Source organism: Thunnus thynnus, chromosome 9 (genome assembly GCF_963924715.1).
Source record: "Thunnus thynnus chromosome 9, fThuThy2.1, whole genome shotgun sequence".
Lineage (NCBI taxonomy): Eukaryota > Metazoa > Chordata > Actinopteri > Scombriformes > Scombridae > Thunnus > Thunnus thynnus.
Window position 1 is genome coordinate 24,471,726 of NC_089525.1, and position 23,655 is coordinate 24,495,380.

General features: G+C 37.8%; 3 protein-coding genes across 3 annotated transcripts; 1 reads left to right on the plus strand and 2 right to left on the minus strand.

Annotated features, from left to right (window-relative positions):
* Window positions 1-5,805: 5,805 nt before the first annotated feature.
* Window positions 5,806-14,217, plus strand: LOC137189761 (uncharacterized). Its single transcript, XM_067599819.1, has 6 exons — window positions 5,806-6,024; window positions 6,183-6,521; window positions 6,642-6,989; window positions 7,713-7,844; window positions 13,429-13,493; window positions 14,086-14,217. The coding sequence occupies exons 1-6, from the start codon at window positions 5,982-5,984 to the stop codon at window positions 14,161-14,163; spliced, it is 1,005 nt and encodes a 334-aa protein (XP_067455920.1). The 5' UTR covers window positions 5,806-5,981; the 3' UTR covers window positions 14,164-14,217.
* Window positions 14,023-16,833, minus strand: LOC137189760 (signal-regulatory protein beta-2-like). The gene is made up of 6 exons (XM_067599818.1): window positions 16,780-16,833; window positions 16,306-16,635; window positions 15,731-16,087; window positions 15,403-15,534; window positions 15,222-15,280; window positions 14,023-15,115 (listed from the first exon to the last, which is right to left on the minus strand). Exons 1-6 carry the CDS (start codon window positions 16,820-16,822, stop codon window positions 14,981-14,983), a joined length of 1,056 nt encoding a protein of 351 aa, XP_067455919.1. The 5' UTR covers window positions 16,823-16,833; the 3' UTR covers window positions 14,023-14,980.
* A 5,726-nt stretch (window positions 16,834-22,559) lies between these two features.
* LOC137188695 (signal-regulatory protein beta-2-like) lies at window positions 22,560-23,655 on the minus strand (the record flags this gene model as incomplete). Its single annotated transcript, XM_067598320.1, is given in 3 exon segments — window positions 22,560-22,909; window positions 23,129-23,461; window positions 23,602-23,655. Coding segments are annotated over 3 exon segments (726 nt in total), but the record flags the coding sequence as incomplete, so codon positions are not given.

A 23,655-nucleotide genomic window follows, 5' to 3' on the forward strand; every position in this document is an offset into this window, starting at 1 on the left:
GCTCGTTATGTTGGCATTTCAGTGTACTACCACAGTGGAAATAATATCAAACATCTTTCCAACCTAAACACATGAAACAACACCAACAGCAAGCTTTTGTTTCATGTTTCATGGTGTGTTTCTATTACTGACACTGAGAGTAAACACAAGAGATGATTTCATTCAATCTTGACGTGAACTACAATAACCTGAAACACTCTTGTTCATAACATTTTGTCTAGATTTCTACGATATTTGGATGGACTTTTCAGCTGATAGTTATGGTCAAGTTGTTTAGGACACCCACAAAAATCACCATAAATTGGATTTAATTTTATCCTGATGGGGTCATGCATCAAGAAACATTTGGATGATTTGCCAGATTTTCATTTGTGGGAAGAAGTGACACTTTTAGAGCATTGTTGTCATTACTACCATATTTATTGGCCAGTAACCTGATATCCAGAATCCCTAAAAAACATAGCAGGTGCTTTTTTTTGTGATTGATGGGGTAATATATTGTCCATTTCCAGAATGATTTATCTCAGTGTTTTTTCTATACTAACCCTATAAACTCGAAATCAAACCAAAAGATGTTCAGAGACATCTTTCCAAACAAAACCTTGATGTTGAGTAAGTCTGCAAACCCAAGATTATGTTTAATGGTGGAGATTTCAAGTGTTCAATGTCTTTTATTTTATTTTTTACTGCAACTTAAAGTCCCCCTCCACTCAAAAATGCTTTTTGCTTCTTGTTCCTTCAGTTGGATGGTCGGCCTTCACTGTGCAGAATGATGTGCAGAGTCTGACACTAGAAGGCTGTCTTCACGTTTATCTACTGAAGAGGGAAAGTTTCTCTGTGCCTGTTTAAGAGGTGGGCCTATGTGCATGATTTGTGACATCACAAAGATGGAGGGGCCATCTTGAATATTGTAGGAGGCAGCCAATCCAGATGTTCCACATCATCAATGATGACCCACCCACTGCGCCTGTCAGTCACATCAGCAGGAAGAGCTGACGACTCCAGTCAGGGGGCTGGTGAAAGGAGAGCAGAGCACAACGCTGTCACAGAAACTAATTCAGCTGCATGCAGTTTAGAATTCTGACTCAACTAACCTGCATGTTTTGATCTGAGGAAGGGGACTTGTGTGAAAAGGGGAGAAAAATCACAAATAAAATAACATCAAGATTTGAACCCAAGACCTTGTTGAGAGGCAGCATGTTAATCATTGAGAGACTTTCCCAAAAGGGTGTTTTTTGTAGTAAAAGGAAGTTTTGCACATGCAGTAAAAGAGTAAAAATTCCACCTTGCTACCACATGAACAGTGGTGGACACATTCATAATAACAAAACAGAACCAGCTGACACTATAATGCAGTCAAGTGCAACACCACAGGCTCTGGTATCAAAAAAAAGACAAACGTGGAGGTTTCTAACGCTCTACTTCCTTCACCTACTTGTATGTAGGTGTACTTGTATAGAGAATGAAACTAGATAGACTGATAATGTAAAGGGTCAAAACTGCAGCAACACTTGTCTGCATTTCTGTTTGTGGTTAAGTCTGACGGTCTGACAAAAAATTGTTCTTACTACTACAAGTGTTGAACGGCATATCAAAATGACTATACTGTACACAATGCTGTGTAATAAAATAAATAAATAAATAAAATAATCCAGCAGAGATTTGAACCCAAGACCTTGTTGTTGTGAGCCAGCATGTTAATCACTGAGAGACAAAAGGGTGTTTTTTGTAATAAAAGGAAGTTTTTCACATGCAGTAAAACAGTAAAAATACCACCTTACTACCCCATGAACAGTGGTGGACACATTCACAATAACAGAACCAGTTGACATGATAATGCAGTCAAGTGCAACACCACAGGCTCTGGTATCAAAAGAATACAACAGTGGAGGTTTCTGACACTCTACTTCCTTCACCTACTTATATGTAGGTGAAGGTATATCAAGAATAACATTAGATAAATTGCTAATGTAAAGGGTCAAAACTGCAGCAAAACTTGCCTGAAGATGCTTTCTGTTTGTGGTTAAGTCTGACAGTCTGAGTACTACAAGTGTTGAACAACAAGTGTTGAATGAACAAAATTATCGTACTGTACAGATAAACCAGTGGTTCCCTGACACAGTGGTGTGTCCAGCAAGGTGGATACAGGAACAGTAACAACTGCAGTAAATACTTTCATGTACTTTGTGTCCTGCTTTGTACTTTCTGCTTTTTCTTTTTGTGCACAGTACTGCTTGCAACCACAAAACAAACAGACACAGATAAACACGTATTCACAGTCAACACTGGCCAACAAATGATGCATGGAAAGTTAGGCGTTATTGTGGTTGGGTTTTCAATGTAAGGTGTTATTTTCATTGGTAGTTGCTGTGAGAGAGGGAGTGCTCATTCACTGGTCCCACCCCAGTCGATTTCAACCATGATCTGAAAGTTAAGTTTGCCTGATTATTATTTGACCTCCTTGTTAAAGTCTCTTCATGTGTCTATGGTTGTACCTTTAAAAACAATTTGTATTTACAGACATTATTTGTCCTTAAAATGAGCATTTCAAACAATAATTTCAATTTGTTCAATAAAAATGAGACTGCCGAAACCTCTTGCAGCTTGTCTGTCCTGCTTTAACCTCACCACCTACAGTATATCCTGTTGCAGCTCACAGTCAGGTCTGTTCTGAGTAAACAGCCTCAGTTGTTGGTCAAAGGGCGGAGAAATGGCCCACCACAGCTTTTGTCATTCAGTGTAGCTGTAACATGTGGCTTTGCTCGCCTGTTCTCAAGACAGACGTGCAGAATGTATTTACAAAGTGCTATGAGACAAGAAAGATGGAGGTGTTTATTCCTTTGAGTAGCTGTCTCCTTACATTTTTATGCTGCATATTTTTAGTAAACATTTTCTTTAACAAAGAAACATCAACTTACCCGTGAGTCCTCCACATCTCTTGACTTTCTGTGTAGGTTTGGCCACGTTTCCTCAGGCTTACCCCTGCAACTGCCCCTCAGACCAGCAGGCTACCACTGATGCTGTAGTTAATATTATTTCAAATGTCTTGTTTCCTCCTCTTAAACCTGATTTGAACATCCAAATTCTACCGAATACAGGTTTGGAATTAAACTAGTAATGTCCTCATTAGGCTATTCATCTGCTTTAGTGGAGATTACACAAACTGCAGGTTCAGGATGACATTAGCTTAACTTAATGCAAACACTGAAGCACTCTGTGTGATGCACCAAAAACGCTCAGCAGTATAGTAAACATCATGGGACAACGCAGGTCCTGGAAGTGCTTGTAACAATAAATTTGTAATAACAGTCATATCAATATCACTTATCAGGCAGCAGTTCACTAATGTTTTTCACCTTTCTGGTTTACTTCACTACCTGCGGAGATCTTGTGATTCCCGTTCCCACTGGAGCAGAGGGAAACCCTGAAAACCCTCTGCATGTAAATGGGAATATTAGTGGAATATTCATTCTCATTAGCTATGTAAACAGCTTATTAGGAAAATTGCCAAAAACTGTGTACCCAAAATTATTGGGGTTTTGTCTTTACTCTGTGGACAGGATCATAGGCGCCTGGTTATGTTTTAAAATGGGGAAGCAAACTTGGAAAGATAACTAATTGTTTGGGGGGGGGGGTTGGGAGAGTTATTCTCAGTAGCACCATTAGCTGATGTAGTTGTAGTTATAGTTGGCTCTATAAATGGGCATGTAAACACAGTGGCTCAGAGCGAGCAACACAACACAACTCCAGCCAATCAGCATGCTCATGCACCGGACAGGGGGAAGTCAGAGCAGTTGTCTGTGTGAGGACATGATAGTCTCCCGTCTTCAGCAATTCAATATAGAAAGCATTTTCTCATGGAACAAATATGCTTCCATTTTATTAAATGTATCGATCCACGCTGAATGGAGACTCATGGAGGCTCATGGAGACCCCCCGCGTTTTTTTACGCTCTGAGTCTGTCTCTGTTGCATTTAATGAAGTATAATCTGAGCAGGCAGCTGCTTAAATTACACAAATGTCGTGCTATATATATGTTTTCAACTTATTAACTGTATCAATTTATCAATAAATACAAACTCTGTCAATTTCCTCCTGTGGAGTCGACATGCAAACTATTTTGGTTCAGTAAACTTCTGTTGTCAGTCAGCCTGGTGAATGCAATTTGTCCTCTCGGCTCCCTGGGAGCTGTAGCTGACAAACGGCTGCTTCTGTGGACAGAGATGCTAAACGCAGGTTAAGTGAGAAGTGGGGAGGCCGCAGAGAGGTGGAGAGTGTGGATGGACTGCTGTGTTCCTCTCACATGGACTGTGAGAGGAGCAGAAGTGAGTATACAGGGGATGCATCGCCTTGTATTCCATCATATTTCTCTTTCGGTTGTTGCCATGGTAATGCGCGTCCATGAATTTTGAGGGTGGAGCTTCTGAAGGAGCGCAAAGGGAGGGGTGTTTTTGTTTGGGTGTTTAGTTCAAATGTCAACAGTCTTTTTCCAGAATGACTGACTATACCTTTACCTCTTTTTCGCTAATCTTTTTTTAAAATGAGTCGGGAAGCCAACAGAAAAGTGTAACTTAACTTTTAACATTATATAACTTATATAACGTCTTTGGCCATGAGGACCATGGCAGCGTTTACAGCTCTGATCAGTCTGATCTCATCACACCTCTGACTCCGGAACACTGGCATGCTATGTAAAAGCACACATAGGCTTTAAGACGGCTTTTTGTGGATCAGTGTAAAAAAATCAAATGCAGCTCAAAGGCGGATCCTCTTTATGGCTACAATGCGGGTTCTCCATATAAAAGAGGCTTCTCTCTTCAGGTTGGACTGAACCAACTCAAAGGGTGGTCCAAAATTGTGTGTTTTTTTATTACTTGTTTTTGTCAATTGCTGAAAATAGTAAAATGATCATTGATATAGGCTGCTTAAATATAATCACCTGATTGCGGGGACTGTGTGATGATACGTTTATTTTTAAAAAGACAAAAAGTGGGGTAGCAAAACCATAACTTTGCTCCCCCTAATTGAATAATGGGGATGCATTTTCTCCACTTGCTCCACTGTTGAGGTGCCTATGGACATGATGATATTGTTACATTCAGCCATCGGGCCCAGTTGTTGTGGGTCAGTAAATATCTCCAATGTGTAAGCTAACTTCCCATTAAAAGCCCTGCACACCCATGGTACACCCACACAGGGTCAACCTGAGCAGATGCGTAATCAGCCAAAATAACTGAAAGCACCTGTGTGCGTGTCAATAATTTCAAGCAGTATTACAGTATTGTGTTTGCTATTTCTAGCTCCATTACAGGCACCCCTACAAACTTGTGCCAACAGTTTCACACTATTCTACACTCTGTGGTGGTAATGTGGCTAGAAACACGGCATTGCTACAGGAAGCGGAAGACTGTTAGCTAGGAAACATAGCTGTAAATAATGCAGGTTTGAAAGTATGAAGTAAATGTTTTTTCAAATGTTTTGTGAGCAAAGAGTTACAGTATGTCTCAAGGAAGCAAAAAATGTGTTCTGGTAAGAAACAAGGAAAATATAACTCTTTGTTTAAAAGAAAATTACAGTCATCTTCGTGCCTGTGCTGTGTACGTGTGTTGGTAGGTGGCGATATCCAAACATAAAGGTAAAAAAATTGCGTCTTAGCTCCATCTTTAAATACACTCACACAGTTGTACACACAGTACACAAAACACAGAAACAGGAATTACAGACACAAAGAAATTGAACTTAATTATACTTCAAGTGGTCAGAATATAGAGAATGCTTTGAAAACAATACAAACACAACAATTATGTGCATGTACATCTTGTGTCAATGGAAAATAGATCACTGGTTTGTCTAAGGGGAAGTTCATGTTCTGCATTTCAGCCAATCACTATGATTTCCACTACGTAAACCTTGATCACCTTGTGACCAAACGTTCCATCTGGTGAGAAGACATCAGTTGTGAAGACGAGTGCTGTACCACAATGATCCGACATCTGGCTGCTTTGATTCTTCTTACTGCAGTGTGTAAGTACAATTCTCATTAGATGTGGGAAACCATTTAGTCTGAGCAGTCTGTGATAGTAATGTATATGAGACAAGGCCTTGTAAATAAATTTGAAATGAAAAAAAATTTTCATTGTTTTTGTGCTGTTGTCTAATAAGTCTTTTTTGTTTTTCTTCAGCTGTGATTCAGACTGCAGAGGTTCCTCAGCTGATCTCTTTGACTTTGGTTGAACCTGGTGACAATGTTACTTTTCATTGTACAGTCTCTGACAACAACAAATTTACCTGGTATAAGCAGTCTCTTGGACATATGGGCCAAACAGTTGCTTCTGGACTCGCTGGCAAAATAACAGTCAGTGAACAATTCAAAGAGTCTCGTTTCACTGTCGCAAAAGAGGATGCTCAGTATTCTCTCATCATCAGAAATGTAACTAAAGAGGATGAAGCAACATATTTCTGTCAGAAAACAACGTTGTTTTCTCCGACTTTCGTCAATGGCACATTCTTGGCTGTGAATGGTAAAAATAATTTGTGCTTTATTTCAACAATCATTTACATTTTTAAGTCATTCAAATAATTTAGATTGTGAATTCAACTTTGTTACTTTTTTTTTAATGTTGTTTTACTGAATCACACAGACAACAATCAGCAGAAATCAGTCTATGTGAAACAAAGTCCGGAGACAGCATCAGTCCAGCTGGGAGACGTACTGACTCTCCAATGTTCACTGCTCTCCAAGAACACGACAGAAAACACAGATCAGTGTCCAGGTGTACGCAGTGTGTACTGGTTCAGAGCTGGATCAGGAGGATTTCATCCAGGCATTGTTTACACTCACAGGAACAGGAGTGATGAACGTGTGGAAAGAAGATGTGTCTACCGTCTGTCCAAAACTATACAGAACTCCTCTGATACTGGGATTTACTACTGTGCTGTGGTCACATGTGGAGAAATCCTGTTTGGTGAAGGAACTAAAGTGGACACAAGTATGTATTTACAGTTGTATTTAAATCATAAATAGATTTTGCATAAATGTATTTAGCCTGGTTAAAATATATTAGATTTCAGCTTTTTAAAAATGTATTATTAGTTTGTTGCTTTCTCCAAAGTTTTAAGCCACCAAGTGCAAAAAGGCTGGGTGAAGGTGAATAAAGATCAGTTGGTATGATGATTATTAAATACTCTCTCAGCCAGTCACATTCATGGTCTCAGCTCAGAAAAAGCTGTGCCAATCACAGTTAAGGATGATAATGACTGATGAACAATGGGAAAGCTTTTCTTTAGGAAATGTCTGCACCAAACCATGAACACACATCACCACAAATCTGCAGTCAAAGATAGATGGTATAGAATTTTTCATCAGTTAGTTAGGCTACTATAACAATGTTAAAATAAAAAAAATAGAAAAACTTAATTTGGTGAAGCCGTTTATATGATTGCATTGGACTGACACTATTTCAGCCATAATTATCATTTACAAATCAAATTTTGTTTATTAGCATTTGTCAAATCCAAAAGAAGAGGATACTTTTGACTAAATATTATACATACTCTATGTATAGAAAGTAAAAGTAAAAAGAGTAAAATACTTAACATCATTCCAACACTAAGTTAACAGTTATTTAGATTGTTGACAAAATGTAATTAATGCCAGCAAATGATGACTCCTGACAGTCCATTAATAAATAATGTTTAATGTCTCTTTGGAGATTATGTGGTTCCAGGATCAGAGTTGGATCCAGTTGTCATTCTACTTGGAGCGCTGTTGGCCTGCTGTGTGACTGTGATTGCCGTCCTCATTTTCTACATTAATGGGAGGAGAGTTTTTGAACATTGCAATGGTAGGTTCACCATATCTTACTTTTTGTTTCAGTTGAATCAAATAAAATCAAATCAACTTTATTTATATAGCACTTAACACACAACACAGTTGATCCAAAGTGCTTCCTAGTACACAGAGAGGAAGACAAAACAAAACAAAATTAATGCTGCAAGCAGCGCTGGTCAGGACCTCGCACTCTGGCCTGTTGGGATCAGATCATTTTGCTTTTTAAAAATGAGAGATATTTCTTACAAGTGTGGTGTGCTTTTATTTTGAAAGTTTGATTGACAGGATGAGAATATTCTGCAGGGTGAGACATGTCTGTCTTGACTGTGTCATCAAAATTATGCAAGTTTTGGGCCCATTCACTTGAATTTCAATTAGTAAATTAAAAACTCTTGATGAGTTTGTGTGTAAAACAAATTATTTTCCTAATTTTCATCAAGTCTATTTTTAGAAAAGGAGACTTTCAACCCACATGACCTGGTCAAAGTTTGATTGAAATGTGTACTGTCAGGTGTGTAGAGACAATAAGTAACTGCAGCTGGACACAGAAAAATACTCATATATTTGAATGGAGAGTGTGAGCGAACCCACACCTTTTTGAACATTTACTGCCTCCACATAGTTTTAGATACAAACTCATCTTTCTTCAAAACTTTAAATGAGTCACAAGACTTTGACCCACAAATCTTGAATTTACATGTTTTCTATCTTTTATTGTTTTTGAGTGTGAGGTTGTTTTTTTTTGAGTCTTTTCTTGCTCCTCCTGTGATTTTATAATGAGTGTGTATTGTGGAGTGTTTCACAGCACTGAGGGAGTGACATCACCAGGAGCAGTTGGAGAGGAGGATTTTAAAGTACACTTTTTGTGAAATCTCCTCATAAATCCCATGACTTTGTCCAAATCTTACATTAACAATCATATTTTTAGAGGAAATTTCATTGCGAATCAATTGATACAGGTTTTGAAAGTGGTCAGACTTATAGTTTAGACATCAGAAGCCTCTGTTTGACGCAAAGTTCATGCCCATAGATTGCCTCCCCATTGTTTTACATTGTAATGTGTGATGTGGCACTGCAACTTTCAGGGCTTATAAAATCCAAACCGTTCGAGTTATTGCAAAGTTTTTAACAACTTTTTTTCAGCATAGTGTCATAAGTCACCTATTAAAGTTTGAAGCCGATACCATTAATGCCTGCGGAGGAGATAGCGTTTGTTCAGGGGCCAAAATTGGGGCAAATTCTTATTTTGAAAGGCTAATTGCGGACTTCCTGTTGGACTTAGGTCAGGGGTGTCAGGTGTATGATTTGTAGGTCTTGATGAGACGAATAATTGAGTTTTGGTTTGATCCCTCTACGACATTCCTACGGGCCATGGCGGCCATTTTAGTTGCATAGGTGGAGCTAGATAGCACATTTTGGCACTTAAGGGGTTAATTTTTTCATTTTATCAAATTTTTCACCAGACCCGATGTGCGTGCCAATGTGGTGTGTTTTTGAGCATGTTTAGGGGGTCAAATTTAGGTGTGATGTCCCATAATAATAAAGAAAGACAGAAAGAAAGAAAGAAAGAAACACATGAAAAACAATAGGGTCCTTGCCCTTACCTCGCTCTGTTTTACAGTAGTCCTCTGCCTTTTGGGCTCGGTCCCTAATAACAGAGAAAAGAGAGAAAGAAGAGACTTACAGAGACTTCAGGAAGAATATCTGACTTGGATTAAGTTAGTCGCGGTTAAAGGCGAATGAATATAAGTATGATTTAACATGACACTTAGTGGGGGAGAATCAGATGGTGAGAGGAAGAGAATTCCATAATTTTGGGGCAGTAATAAACTAAGCCCTGTCCCCATAACACTTTGCCCTGGATCTTGGGACAGACAGAAGTCTTTGGTCAGATGATTTCATTCTCTGACAGTGTGCTATGGGTATAGGAGTTCTGTAAGAGAGGGCAAATACATTTAACACCTTGTAAACAAACAACAGAATTTTAAAATCAATTCTTTAGCTAACAACCTGATTAATTTGTCAAAATTCAATCCTAAATCAAAAATGACTGAAATTTTTTGCATTTGATTTAACAGATGGAACCAATGGGCCAAGAGGAGGAGAAATAATGTTGGTTGAATTCTGTGGTCCAAATAAAATAACTTTTTTATTCTCATTGAGGTGGAGAAAGTTTGCAGCCATCAAGGATTTGATGTCTTGAAGACAGTTATTGAGGTCGTTTAGTTTGTTGTAGTTATTGGGCTCTAGGTGGAGGTAGATCTGTGTGTCATCCACATAACAGTGAAAAGAAATGTGCTTTTGAATAATATAACCTAGTGGAAGCAAATAGATGGACAACAGGATTGAACCAAGAATGGAGACTTGAGGGACACCACAGGACAAGGGGGCAGAAGAAGAAGATAAGTTGCTAATAGAGACACTGAAGGATCTGTTGGGCAAATATGAAGAAAACCAGTTTAATGCGGGGCCATAGATCCCCGCCCACTGGCTTAACCTGTGAATGAGAATGGAATGATCTACAGTGTCAAAGGCTGCAGTTAGGTCTAAGAGCAAAAGGACAGAGCAGTTACTTGAGTCACCAGCAAGAAGGAGGTCATTGGTTATTCTCAGTAGTGCAGATTCTGTACTGTGCAGGGGTGTGAAGCCAGATTGGAATCTTTCAAAGATGCTGTTTTTGAGCCAAGTGGGACAACAGTTGATTAAAATCTACAGTGTCAAGGATTTTAGAAAGGTAGGGGAGTTTGCAGATTGGCCTGTAATTATTGAGGACTGTAGGGTCTAGATTCTATTTTATTAAAAGTGGCTTGACACTGGCTGGTTTCCAGGAATCTATTGATAATTGAAAGAATGCTGGGGCCAATGGTGCCAATAACGTCTTTGAAGAGTTTAGTTGGAATAATGTCAAGAGAGCAGGTGGAGGTTTTCATAGAAGAGGTGATATGATGAAGTTCTGGTAGAGTGATGGAGTTAAGGGAATTTAGAACTGCGGTGTTCTCAGAGGAGATGGACAGGCTATTTATAAATGGAATGATACTAGCTCTGATGCTAAGTATTTTGTCTTTAAAGAACTGTAGGAATCCTCACATTTAGAGACAGATGCCTCTAAATATGAGGTGGGAGTGGAGGAGGTGACAGACTTTAATACACTAAAAAGTACCCTGAGATTATATTTTTGTCAATGAGATTAGAAAAATGTTGAGCCCTAGCATTTTTGACAGCCAGCTGGTATTTCTCCAACAGATCCTTCAGAGTTTGAAATGAGATCTGCATTTTATCCCGCTTCCACCTTCGCTCTTCCTTTCTGCATGCTCTCCTTATTTCTCCAATATTATTGTTATTGAGCCATGGTAAGGTTGGAGGCTTTCGTGTTTTAGTTCTGACTGGTGCAACAGAGTCAGTGGTGGCTGAAACAGTACTGTTAAAAAGTGAGACAAATTCTTCTGTGCTCACATGAGATGGTGCAGTCTCAATACTGGTGGTGATGGGAACCTCTCTATAGGCGTCTGCAAACCTAGTGGCAGTGGAAGAATTTAGCATGCGGGAACGAAGAAGTGCAGGGTGGACATGAGAAGCATGTGGCAAATTGAGATAATAACTAATAGCCCTGTGATCAGAATGGTTAAAATCTTCTCTCACAGTGTTGTAGATACAGAGACTTGAGGAGAGAACTATGTCTTGGATGTGTCCTTTAACATGGATTGTTTACAGATCACTGGAGACCAAAGGATTCAAATAAATTTATAAAATCACGGGTCATGGCTTCAGAGGGACAGCAAATGTGAATGTTGAAATCTTCGAGAATGAGAATATTGTCATATTTCGGAGCAATGTGGGAGAGGAGATCAGAGAATTCACTGATAAAGTTAATACTGGGCTTAGGGGGTCTGTATAGTAGTAGGCAGAAGACTGGTGAGACGCCATCTATCACAAAAGCCAAAGGTTCAAAAGATGAAACGGGCCCTATGGAGATAATGGAGCACTTGAGGGCATTTTTGTGAATTACGGCAACCCCACCACTTCGTGCATGTGACCTGGATTGATGAAAATGAGAGTAGCCTGGAGGAGTGGCTTCAATGAGAGGGGAGGGGTCATCAGGGGTAAGCCATGTCTCAGTGATGAAAAAACAGTTTTGGGACATAATGACATCTTGACAGATAAATGATTTGTTAGACAGCGATCTCACATTCAGCAGACCAAATTTGGAGGGAGGGAGGGAGGGAGTGTGTGGCGAGGATGGAACTATAGTGTGTGTAATAGTAATAAGATTGTCATAATTTACTGAATGGGATATGGTGTCTGAGTGTTAGGTGGATTGGGATGTGATTAACAGGTAGTTCAGCTGAATGTGAGTTTGACGGTCCATGCCCCATGAGTGGTAGGTGTAGATTTGGCCAGTTGAAATTTCACTCGTAACACGGACAGTAGATTTACGGTGGCAGTAAACATTATTTTGATTATTTTGGCCGTGAACATTATTTTGATCGTGTGTGGATTACCTCATGGTGGCATGGACTGTCTCAGATCGTCTGACAGGCATTCTGAAGGTTAACCAATGCATAGTCAATTTTCCCAAAGAACAATCTTTCCCCGTGTAGGTTGGATGGAGTCCGTTGGGTCTGTGCAGTTGGCTGTGGCATGTCCACGTTCATTCGTGCTGCACTGGATTCTTGTTTCAGCTAGGTGTGCAGTGACAGCAAATGGGAAAACTAACCATAGCCCTGCCCAAGGGATGGGATCGGACCAGATATGAGGATGCGTTTCCCAGTGTCTTGAAGGGCAGAGATGAGCAGTTGGATGTCAGCATGGAGGATTTCTGACTGTTGTTGGCTGACGTCATTTGATCCCACATGAATAACCAGGTTGGAGCAGTCTGGATGACATTCAAGGACAGAAGGCAGTTTATCACAAATGTCTCAAACATGGGCTCCAGGAAAGCAGAACACGTGGGCACCTTTGGCTCTGATGTTCCTTACCATGGAGCTTCCGATAATCAGTGTTGAGGGGCGAGGCGGAGAAGGATATTGTGGCTGTGGTGGTGGCAGATCAGACCGGGAATGTACCTCGGTGCTCCAATTATTTTGCCTAGAGAGGCGAGAATGGGAAAAGTGGGATAGCCTAGCTAATCTTCACTTGGATGTTAGACCTTCACTGTGCAGAATGATGTATATTTAGCGTTTGACATTCAAACACTGGTTTCACATTAATCTGCTGAAGTGGGAGAGTTTCTCTGTGCTCACTTTGAGTTTGAGTTGAGTTTAAAGGACATGGCTGGCCATTTTGTATATTTGTCTCATTGTCAACAAATCCCAGGTGCAGAGACCAAACCAACAGTGAATTAATCCCACTTACAAGTATTGTCTATAGTTTCCAATGAGCAAAGCACTTCACCAGTGACTGTTCAGTGCTCAGGGGCCAGCAAGGGACTGAAGCTGGGCACATCACAAGTGTGTAACTTTAAAACCACGACGTTATCAATGTGATCATAGTCTTGTTTAATTCATTTCTGTCTTTTAATGAGACACAAACACACTGATATGACATCAGGAAACATATTCCCACTGTGAACACACTCAAGTTTTTGCTTTTATTAACAGGAGCAGCAAGAGCTTCTCATGATCTTGGACATGAAAAATCAACTGTGGAACAATCAAACGACCTGGTAATTATGCTTCTGGTAAATATGTGGTGTATTTCCCTGCTTTCACTGGCTAGGTGTAGAGATCTTGATGTCGGAGTGGATATGTATATTTTGCCTACTCTTTCCCTTTTCCTTAAGTAAAGCAAAGTGAGTTCACTGTTAAGTAACAATGTTTGTTCCTATGAGATAAACATGGATAAAGTCAAGAGTTATAAATACAAAATAGATCACTAAGAAATATGATAGAAATATTTTAAAATAGGTGTGTTAAGCTCTCTAAGACAATATAAATAATCAGATATGTCACTATGGAAATATTATAGGAACATTATAAAGTGCAAGAAATAATAAAATAAATGAACAAGTGCACCGAATGATGAAGTCGGTACTTGTTGATGTTGTTTCCACCTGCATACTGCTCACATTTTCAATGCAGTTTTGTTCAATAATATAACACATCTGCGGAATGAATGATCAATAACACATTTTACATTTAGGCTAATGGCACTGATTAAATAAGCCACCTAAGAAAGTAACTTTATTGTTTAGTTAATTATGTTCCAGTCAAATCTCTAAATTATTTAATTACACACAAATATTATATTTCTTGCAGGATGGTGAAGCAAAGGCAGTGAATTATGCAGCGCTGGATTTCTCCACAATGAAAGTGAGAAGAGGGAATGAAATGTAAAGAGAGAACACAAAGTGTGTTTACTCTGATGTTAGATTAGATTACCACACCCAGCAACACCTCTCTCTATAGGCAGAGCAGGACCTTTACACTGCTCCCCAACTCTCTGCAGAGGTCTGTAGCTTAGCTCGCTTTAGAGTTACAGTATATTATGTGCACAGACAGCGATAGGAGGACGTTTAGCATCAGTCAGAATGTGTGTTTTCTGAAAAGTGTTGCACCCAGCAGATTTCCAGACAGACTGCTCTCAAAAGTTGAGAAAGATTTAGTTCTTGAGATAAACAAATAATCTCAACTGCTTTTCATTTCAAAATATAAATTTCATGATGCATATTTGTTTATTTAAAACTAAAGTAAAACATGTACACAAACATCAGTTTCATGGCATTGATAGATAAGCGTCATATGAGATGTTCAAGCCTTAAAAATGCAGATCAGATAAAAAAGGCAAATAGGAAACTTTCCTCATGGCTAATTCATTTCAAACCAACTCTTTCAAGATGAATCTTTTAAAAAGCCAGCTTGGGTGTCATCACAAGCTTGAGACAATAAACAAAATATAAAAGATATGGTATGCTAAAGACTATTCTAAATGTTTAACTATTAGATGTTATTTTTGCAGCACGATGATTAATTTTCTTTTCTGAAATAATGATAAAAACAGAATGATACACAAAACATCTTTTATCCAAAATTGAAAAATCATCATGTTACAGAGTTCAGAGGTGAAAGGCATGTGCTAGAACAGCTTAAACACTATTTTCACAGATAATGTGACAACGAAAAACTTAATATTAGAAACAATCTGGTGTGTGAATTAATCTGATCCCTGAACCCTGACAGTAGTGTAGACACAATTTTCTTCTGCTGCTTTTGCATTCCTTCTCCCTGCTTTGCCAGCTTTCTTCTTGGTGAAGGTTGGTGCAGAATAAACCAATGAGGTCTCACATCTCTGAGGAAATAAATCCCAAAATATTGTGAGATGGTAAGTCAATGTAAGGACGTGCAAACAGATAAAAAATGCTTTTCAAGTTACATATTATCTTTAAATTCCTTACCTGCTGACTTTGTTGACCACCACTGGCTGTTTCAGCATTTGTTTGCAAAGCAACAGCAACTGTATTATAAAATAATAATAATAATAACATGACTTATTCACAGCACTGTTATGAATCTAAAGATGTTATAGCTGTTACTAAATACTTTTTGATAGATTAATGTTTGAGTAATTTCTCTTACCGTTCCAACAATCACAAGATTTTCTCTTGATGCAATATATGAGGAAGATTGTTACAACCAGACTTATAGCCAAAGCAGCACACAGCAGGTAGATAATTGTGTTGGCCTTCTGTAAATTCCACCTGCTGACAACTAAAGCGTCATGAAAATAATAAAATAAAATAAATAATTTGATGTTACAAAGTAGCAATAACTAATTTATAGTATGTGAAAAGATGAAATGAAGAGGAATAAATGTTTTTTGATAGTTGATCTAAATGGATTGTACTTGACTCCTAATAAAACACATAGATAGGATAATTTCACCATTATATAGAAATTAATTTACCTTCAATGTCCAGTTTAGTTCCATTTCCAAATAATATCTCCCCACATGTGGCCACAGCACAGTAGTAAGTCCCAGCATCAGAGGAGCTGACGTTCTTAGAGAAGCTGTAGAAACATTTCTGTGGAGAGCGAGTCTCAGGACTCTTTTCACATTCATCACCACTGTTTCCATGAGCGTAAATAAAACTGGGATGAGATTCATCTGATCCAGCTCTGAACCAGTACACTCTGTGTTCTTCTGGACACTTTTTATTCTCAGAGTCAGAGAGCACTGAACACTGGAGAGTCACAGAGTCTCCTGGATGGACTGGATCAGATGGAAAGTCTTGAGTGATGGCAGTGATATCAGGTTCTGGTCCTGGGGAAGTGAAAATACAAATTATGAACATGTTTTACTCACTTTAATGAAAACAATTACACACATTCATTCATATACGAAGAACACTTTCTTATAAACTATGGAAACATTAAAATGTAAATATGTAAACTGCTGTTATAAATGGTGTTGAATGTAAGCAGATAAACTGATGATTACATTAGGGAATATTAAATCTTTGCTTGCTGACTTTTATTTACCTTCAATCCTCAGAAATGTTCCTTTCAATAATGTCATGTTAAGTTTGTCTACTTTTATACAGTAATAAAGTCCAGCATCGCTTAGCTTAGCTTTATTTATATGCAGGACAAATGTCCCAGGCTCTTGTTTTGTTGTAATGTGAGTAATCTTATTAACACGATTGTAATCAAAGGCAAATGTGCCTCCCAAGAATTCAGGTACGTTTCCAGAAACAAGCCTGATCCAGAACAAGGTTGCTTCGTACTCAGCTTTCTGGCGAGTACATGTCAGAGTCACATTATCTCCATCACCAACAGTCTTTGTCACAAAAATCTGATTGTCTACGCATCCTAAAAAAAAACAAAAAACAAAAAAAACACTGAGGAGCAAGAAACAACAGATATGGCTTCATATATGCTTTCTGCTAAATTGCTGCAAGAAGATGACAATATAATAGAAATATATCTGGAGTAAAGCTGACTTTATATACTTACGCCCAACTCTGAGCATGAGCAGGATATAAAATCCAAACAGCATTTTCTTGTTAATTCAGGTAAGACAGCAGTTAATTTAAACAGTATCAGAGGATGATCCGCCTTCATGTAATCATATGAAATGGGAGGGAACAATTTCAGAACAGTCTGATTGGCTGCTTGTTATGTTGACGTTTCCATGTAGTACCACAGTGGAAATAATATCAGACATCTTTCCAACCTAAACACATGAAACAACAGCAACAGCAAGCCTTTGTTTCATGTTTCATGGTGTGTTTCTATTACTGACACTGAGAGTAAACACAAGAGATGATTTCATTCAATCTTGATGTGAACTACAATAATCTCAAACACTTGTTCATAACATTTTATCTAGATTTCTACAATATTTGGATGGACTTTTCAGCTGATAGCTATGGTCAAGTTGTTTAGGACAGACACAAAAATCACCATAAATTGGATTTAATTTTATCTTGTTGGGGTCATGTATCAATAAAGGATGATTTGTCAGATTTTCATCAGTGAGAAGAAGTGACGTTTTTAGAGCATTGTTGTCATTACTACCATATTTATTGGCCAGTAGCCTGGTTTCAAGAATCCCTAAAAAATATAGCAGGTGCTTTTTTTGTGATTGATGGGGTGATATATTGTCCATTTTCAGCATGATTTATCTCAGTCTTTTGTCTATACTAACCCTATAAACTCAAAATCAAACCAAAAGATGTTCAGAGATATCTTTCCAAACAAAACTTTGATGTTGAGAAATTCTGCAAAACCAAGTTTATGTTTAATGGTTGAGATTTCAATTGCTCAAGATTTATATTACAGCAACTTACAATACTTACAATTTGTTTTTTGCTTCTTGTTCCTTCAGTTGGATGTTTGGCCTTCACTGTGCAAACAGAGTTTTACACTGGAAGGCTGTTTTCACATTCATCCACTAAAGAGGAAAAGTTTGTCTGTGCTTGTTGAAAATCTGAGTTTAAGGGGTTGGCCTACAAGCATGATTTGTGACATCACAAGTCTTTTGTAAGCTAATGTAGTCCAGTTTATACAAGTGTGATGTGGACACTTGAAGCCTCCAGTGCACATGCACAGAGAATCGACTTTCTGTGAAGTAGGACACATCTTGTTTCCAGCAGTTAAAATTTTGAAATGAACAATATTTACATATTCATAGATTTTTCAATGAGGGAGAAGGAGGAGATGTTATTTTAAGCATTTTAATGAGGTAATTGGACTTTTTTTGTGGTAAAACAAATTAAATACACATTATTATTACATGCAGAGCATTCTTTATATATCTTACAACATGCCCGGAGGGAATCTTTAAGCAAAACTACTTGTTTAATGTTAGGGAAAGATGATGATAACAACAAATAAACCACAGTATGATGACAGACATACTATGACAAATGTCTGGCAGATGACAGACACAATGCTTCATGAACAGCACACTACTTCCTGCACTGGAACTGAACATTAGCACTGGATGTTAATTTCAGTACCTACTGCAGAAACGTCTACATAATACTTAGTACTTATTGCCATGTTCAAGATGTGCATTTAAGAATGGTAGGATTCATATAAAAATGACAATATTGCCTTTCAATAAGCATTAAACATAAAATAATGATGTCTTTATGTCTTTTAGTTATCAAATAGTTTTGTGCTGCAGCATGGCACTACCACTTCAAGAGATGCAGTTAGATTGGATTTGATCAAAACATATGAAAATTGCTCTTTCTGTACATCACTGCAGTCTTTTAGTGAAAGTCAGATGACTCAATAAACAGAAGACAACATTTGCAATAACCTTTTCAGCTAAATGTTAATGTTAAATGAAGTACTGATGCCACTAGCATATCAATATAAACATCACACATAATATATCTGTAAATATAGAGGCCTATGTCTCCTGATCTGACATAAAATTCTGCAACAATGTCTGTAGCATTCAGTTAAATATGATTTATTGATCTCTTTGATTTGTGTACAATTTAAAAAATGCATATAGCCATTTACCTCACTGACGGAAAAAAGATAGAGGGGCTGTCTTGAATGTTGTGGGAGGCAGCCAATCCAGATGTTCCACATCATCAATGATGACCCGCCCACTTTGTCTGTCACTCACATCAGCAGGAAGAGCTGATGATTCTAGTCAGGGGGCTGGTGAAAGGAGAGCAGAGCACAACTCTATCGCAGTGCTATCACAGAAACTAATTCAGCTACAGATCGTTCTGACTCAACTAACCTGCATGTTTTGATGTGAGGAAGGGGACTCGTGTGAAAAGGGGAGAAAATCATAAATAACCCTGCTGAGATTTGAACCCAAGACCTTGTTGTTGTGAGGCAGCATGTTCATCACTGAGCGATTATCCAAAAACTGCAGTAAGATTGTAAAATGCCACCTTGCTACCCCATGAACAGTGGTGGACACATTCACAATAACAAGGACAAAACCACCTGAAACTATAATGCAGTCAAGTGCAACACCACAAGCTCTGGTATCAAAAAAATACAAAAGTGGAGGTTTCTAACACTCTACTTCCTTCACCTACTTTTGTATTTATGTATTCATTGGGGCCATATACAGTGTTAAACATAAATGTTACAATTTGATGTACTATACCAGAGTTAGCTTATAGCTAATTTTCATCTGCAGTCCTGTAGGCAGGTCACAATTAAAACATATAACAGCACAATAACAAACAGTACAAAGCAAAGAACACACAGGACACATAATACAAAATACAAATCTACACACAATAGGACATCACATACACCCAAAATGTCGACTAGAAATTAATAATGTAAGCTTGTCAAATTAAAGGAAGATTGTTTGTATTTACGAGAAGACCATGAGATGAAATTCAGAGTCAGTGATAACAGAGCTGAGTAGTTTTTAGCAGATTTTTGAATTTGGTTTTAAACGTACTGATGGAACTGCAGCTCCTCATATCATCAGGTCAGACGTTCCACTGAGTTGTGACTTTCACAGAGAAAGCTGATTGCCCAAGTCACACGGTGAAGGAGGGGCCAAACCATTTAAAATTTTCATAAAATAGGCACAAATTTGAGAATAATTTAAAATTATTTTTCCAGTACCCTACAATGATGGAAATGCATTGGCTTTTTGTACAGAGTTTTTAAAGTTTGTTTGTATGAGGACTCAAGAGGTCTTATGGCTTTTTCTCCAGCCTGCCCCCAACATGTGATGCAATAAGACATATGGGAAAGAATCATAGCATGCATAAATATCTTGGCTGTGTCCAAAGAGAGACAGTTTCTAATATGTCTAAAATTTGCTAAATGGTACTTTATGGTTTTAATTATTTTTTTAAACATGTTTCTTAAAGTTCAAATTTGGATCCAGTGTCACACCAAGATATATAAAATCGGTGACTATGTCAATCCTTTCACGTTTGATGAGAATATCAGTGTTAGGAGGTTGAACCATGGTTTTAGAGAAAAACATATCTTCTGTCTTGTTTACATTTAGACTCAGACATGATTGATCAAGCCAATGTGTGATCCTTTCCAATGCCATTGTTAGTTTAGCAGCAGCTAACTCAACTGTTTTTGCATGCATGTACACAACAGTGTCATCTGCATACAGTTGCAGTTCTACATCATGACACTATTGAGAGAGATCATTCATTTATAGGCTAAATAATAGGGGACCTAACACTGACCCTTGTGGAACACCTATTGTGCACTTCATGTTACTGGACAGTGTGTCACAAACTTTAACACATTGTATCCTATTAGATAATGATGAGGACCTCCGTGCCAGTGCTCTAGATGAGAAGTTAAATTTAGAGAGTTTCGACATTAAAACATCATGATCGACTGTATTGAACGCTTTACTCAGATCTAAAAACACAGCACCAACTACTCCTCCTTTATCAAGTCTTGATTTAATTTACTCTATTAAGTGCAAGGTAGCAGTTTCAGTGGAATGATTTGCTCTAAAGCCAAATTGCATACGATGTAGACCAAAATTGCTTGTATTAAGAAATTTTGTCTGTTGTTCAATAACAACTTTCTCAGCAACCTTTGATAGTACTGGCAGTATACTTATTGGTCTGTAGTTACTGGCTTCAAGGTGGTCTCCAGATTTAAAAATAGGCGTGACAATGGCACATTTCTAGTCATCAGGAAGGGAGCTGTATTTAAAAGACAAGCTAATTAAATGAGCAGTGGGTGGAGTTAAAATATCACTGTGTACTTTAACAAACGTGGTGTCAAATTGGAAAGCATCTCTACATTTGGAGCTTTTTAAGGAGCTGATGATTTTGTTTACCTGTAACTCATCAGTCTCTACTGGCTTGAAAACCTCAGGACTCAAGAAATAATACAAAAACATATTATTTTTTGCAGGATGGTCAAGCAAAGGCAGTGAAATATGCAGTGCTGGATTTCTCCACAAGGAAATTGAAAAGAGGGAATAAAATGGGGAGAGAGTACACACAGGAGTGTGACTCAAATTTCATGATGCATATTTGTTTAATTAAAGCTAAAGTAAAACATGCACACAAACATCATTTCAGGGCACTGATAATAGATGAGCATCATATGAAATGTTCAAGCCATAAAAATGTAGATCAGATAAAAGAGGCAAATAGGAAACTCTCCTCATGGCTAATTAAATTCAAACCAACTCTTTTAAGATGAATCTTTTAAAGCCAGTTTGGGTGTCATCACAAACTTGAAACATTAAACAACATTTAAAACATATGATATGCTAAAGGCTATTCTAAATGTTTAACTATTAAATGTTGTTATTTTTGCATCATGATGATTAATTTTCTTTTCTGAAATGATAAGATTCAAAGATATTAAACAATGATACAAACAGAATGATACACAAAATATCTTTCATCCAAAATAATTAAAAAAAATCATTATGTTACAGAGTTCAGAGGTGAAAGGCATGTGCTAGAGCACCTTAAACACTATTTTCACAGACAATGTGACAGAGAAAAACTTAATATTACAATCAATTAGCAAATCTGAATTAATCTAACCCCTAAGCCCTGACAGTATCATAGACGCAATCTTTTTCCACTGCTTTTGTATTCCTTCTCCCTGCTTTGCCAGCGTTCTCCTTGGTGAAGGTTGGTGCAGAATAAACCAATGAGGTCTTACATCTCTGAGGAAATAAATCCCAAAATATTGTGAGATGGCAAGTCAATGTAAGGATGTGAAAACAGATAAAACATGTTTTTCAAGTTACATATTATCTTTAAATTCCTTACCTGCTGACCTTGTTGACCACCACTGGCTGTTTCAGCATTTGTTTGCAGAGCAACGGCAGCTGTATTGTAAAATAATAATAATAATAACATGACCTATTCACAGCACTGATGTGAATCTAAAGATGTTGTAGCTGTTACTAAATACTGTTTGATAGATTAATGTTTGAGTAATTTCTCTTACCATTGCAACAATCACAAGATTTTCTCTTGATGCAATATATGAGGAAGATTGTTACAACCAGACTTATAGCCAAAGCAGCACACAGCAGGTAGATAATTGTGTTGGCCTTCTGTAAATTCCACCTGCTGACAACTAAAGCGTCATGAAAATAGATGAATAAATAAAGAAACAATTTAAGATTAAGAAATAGCAATAAATAATTTATGGTATGTGATAAGATGAAATGAAGAAGAACAAATGTTTTTTGATAGTTGATCTAAACGGATTGTACTTGACTCCTAATAAAACACATAGATAGGGTAATTTCACCATTATATAGAAATGAATTTACCTTCAATGTCCAGTTTAGTTCCATTTCAAAATAATATCTCCCCGCATGTGGCCACAGCACAGTAGTAAGTCCCAGCATCAGAGGAGCTGACGTTCTTAGAGAAGCTGTAGAAACATTTCTGTGGAGAGCGAGTCTCAGGACTCTTTTCACATTCATCACCACTGTTTCCATGAGCGTAAATAAAACTGGGATGAGATTCATCTGATCCAGCTCTGAACCAGTACACTCTGTGTTCTTCTGGACACTTTTTATTCTCAGAGTCAGAGAGCACTGAACACTGGAGAGTCACAGAGTCTCCTGGATGGACTGGATCAGATGGAAAGTCTTGAGTGATGGCAGTGATATCAGGTTCTGGTCCTGGGGAAGTGAAAATACAAATTATGAACATGTTTTACTCACTTTAATGAAAACAGTTACACACATTCATTCTTATACGAAGAACACTTTCTTATAAACTATGGAAACATTAAAATGTAAATATGTAAACTGCTGTTATAAATGGTGTTGAATGTAAGCAGATAAACTGATGATTACATTTAAGGAACGTGAAATCTTTGCTTGCTGACTTTTATTTACCTTCAATCCTCAGAAATGTTCCTTTCAATAATGTCATGTTAAGTAGGTCTACTTTTATACAGTAATAAAGTCCAGTATCGCTTAGCTTAGCTTTATTTATATGCAGGACAAATGTCCCAGGCTCTTGTTTTGTTGTAATGCGAGTAGTCTTATCAACACCATCGTAATCAAAGGCAAATGTTCCTCCCAAGAATTCAGGTACGTTTCCAGAAACAAGCCTGATCCAGAACAAGGTTGTTGCTCCAGACTCAGCTTTCTGGCGGATACATGTCAGAGTCACATCATCTCCAACATCAACAGTCTTTGTCACAAAGATCTGATCATCTGCACATCCTGAAAAAAAGATAAAAAATAAACACAGAGCAATAATAAACAACAGATATGGCTTCATATATGCTTTCTGCTAAATTGCTGCAAGAAGATGACAATGTAATTGAAATAAATCTAGAGTAAAGCTGACTTTATATACTTACGCCCAACTCTGAGCATGAGCAAGATATAAAATACAAACAGCATTTTCTTGTTAA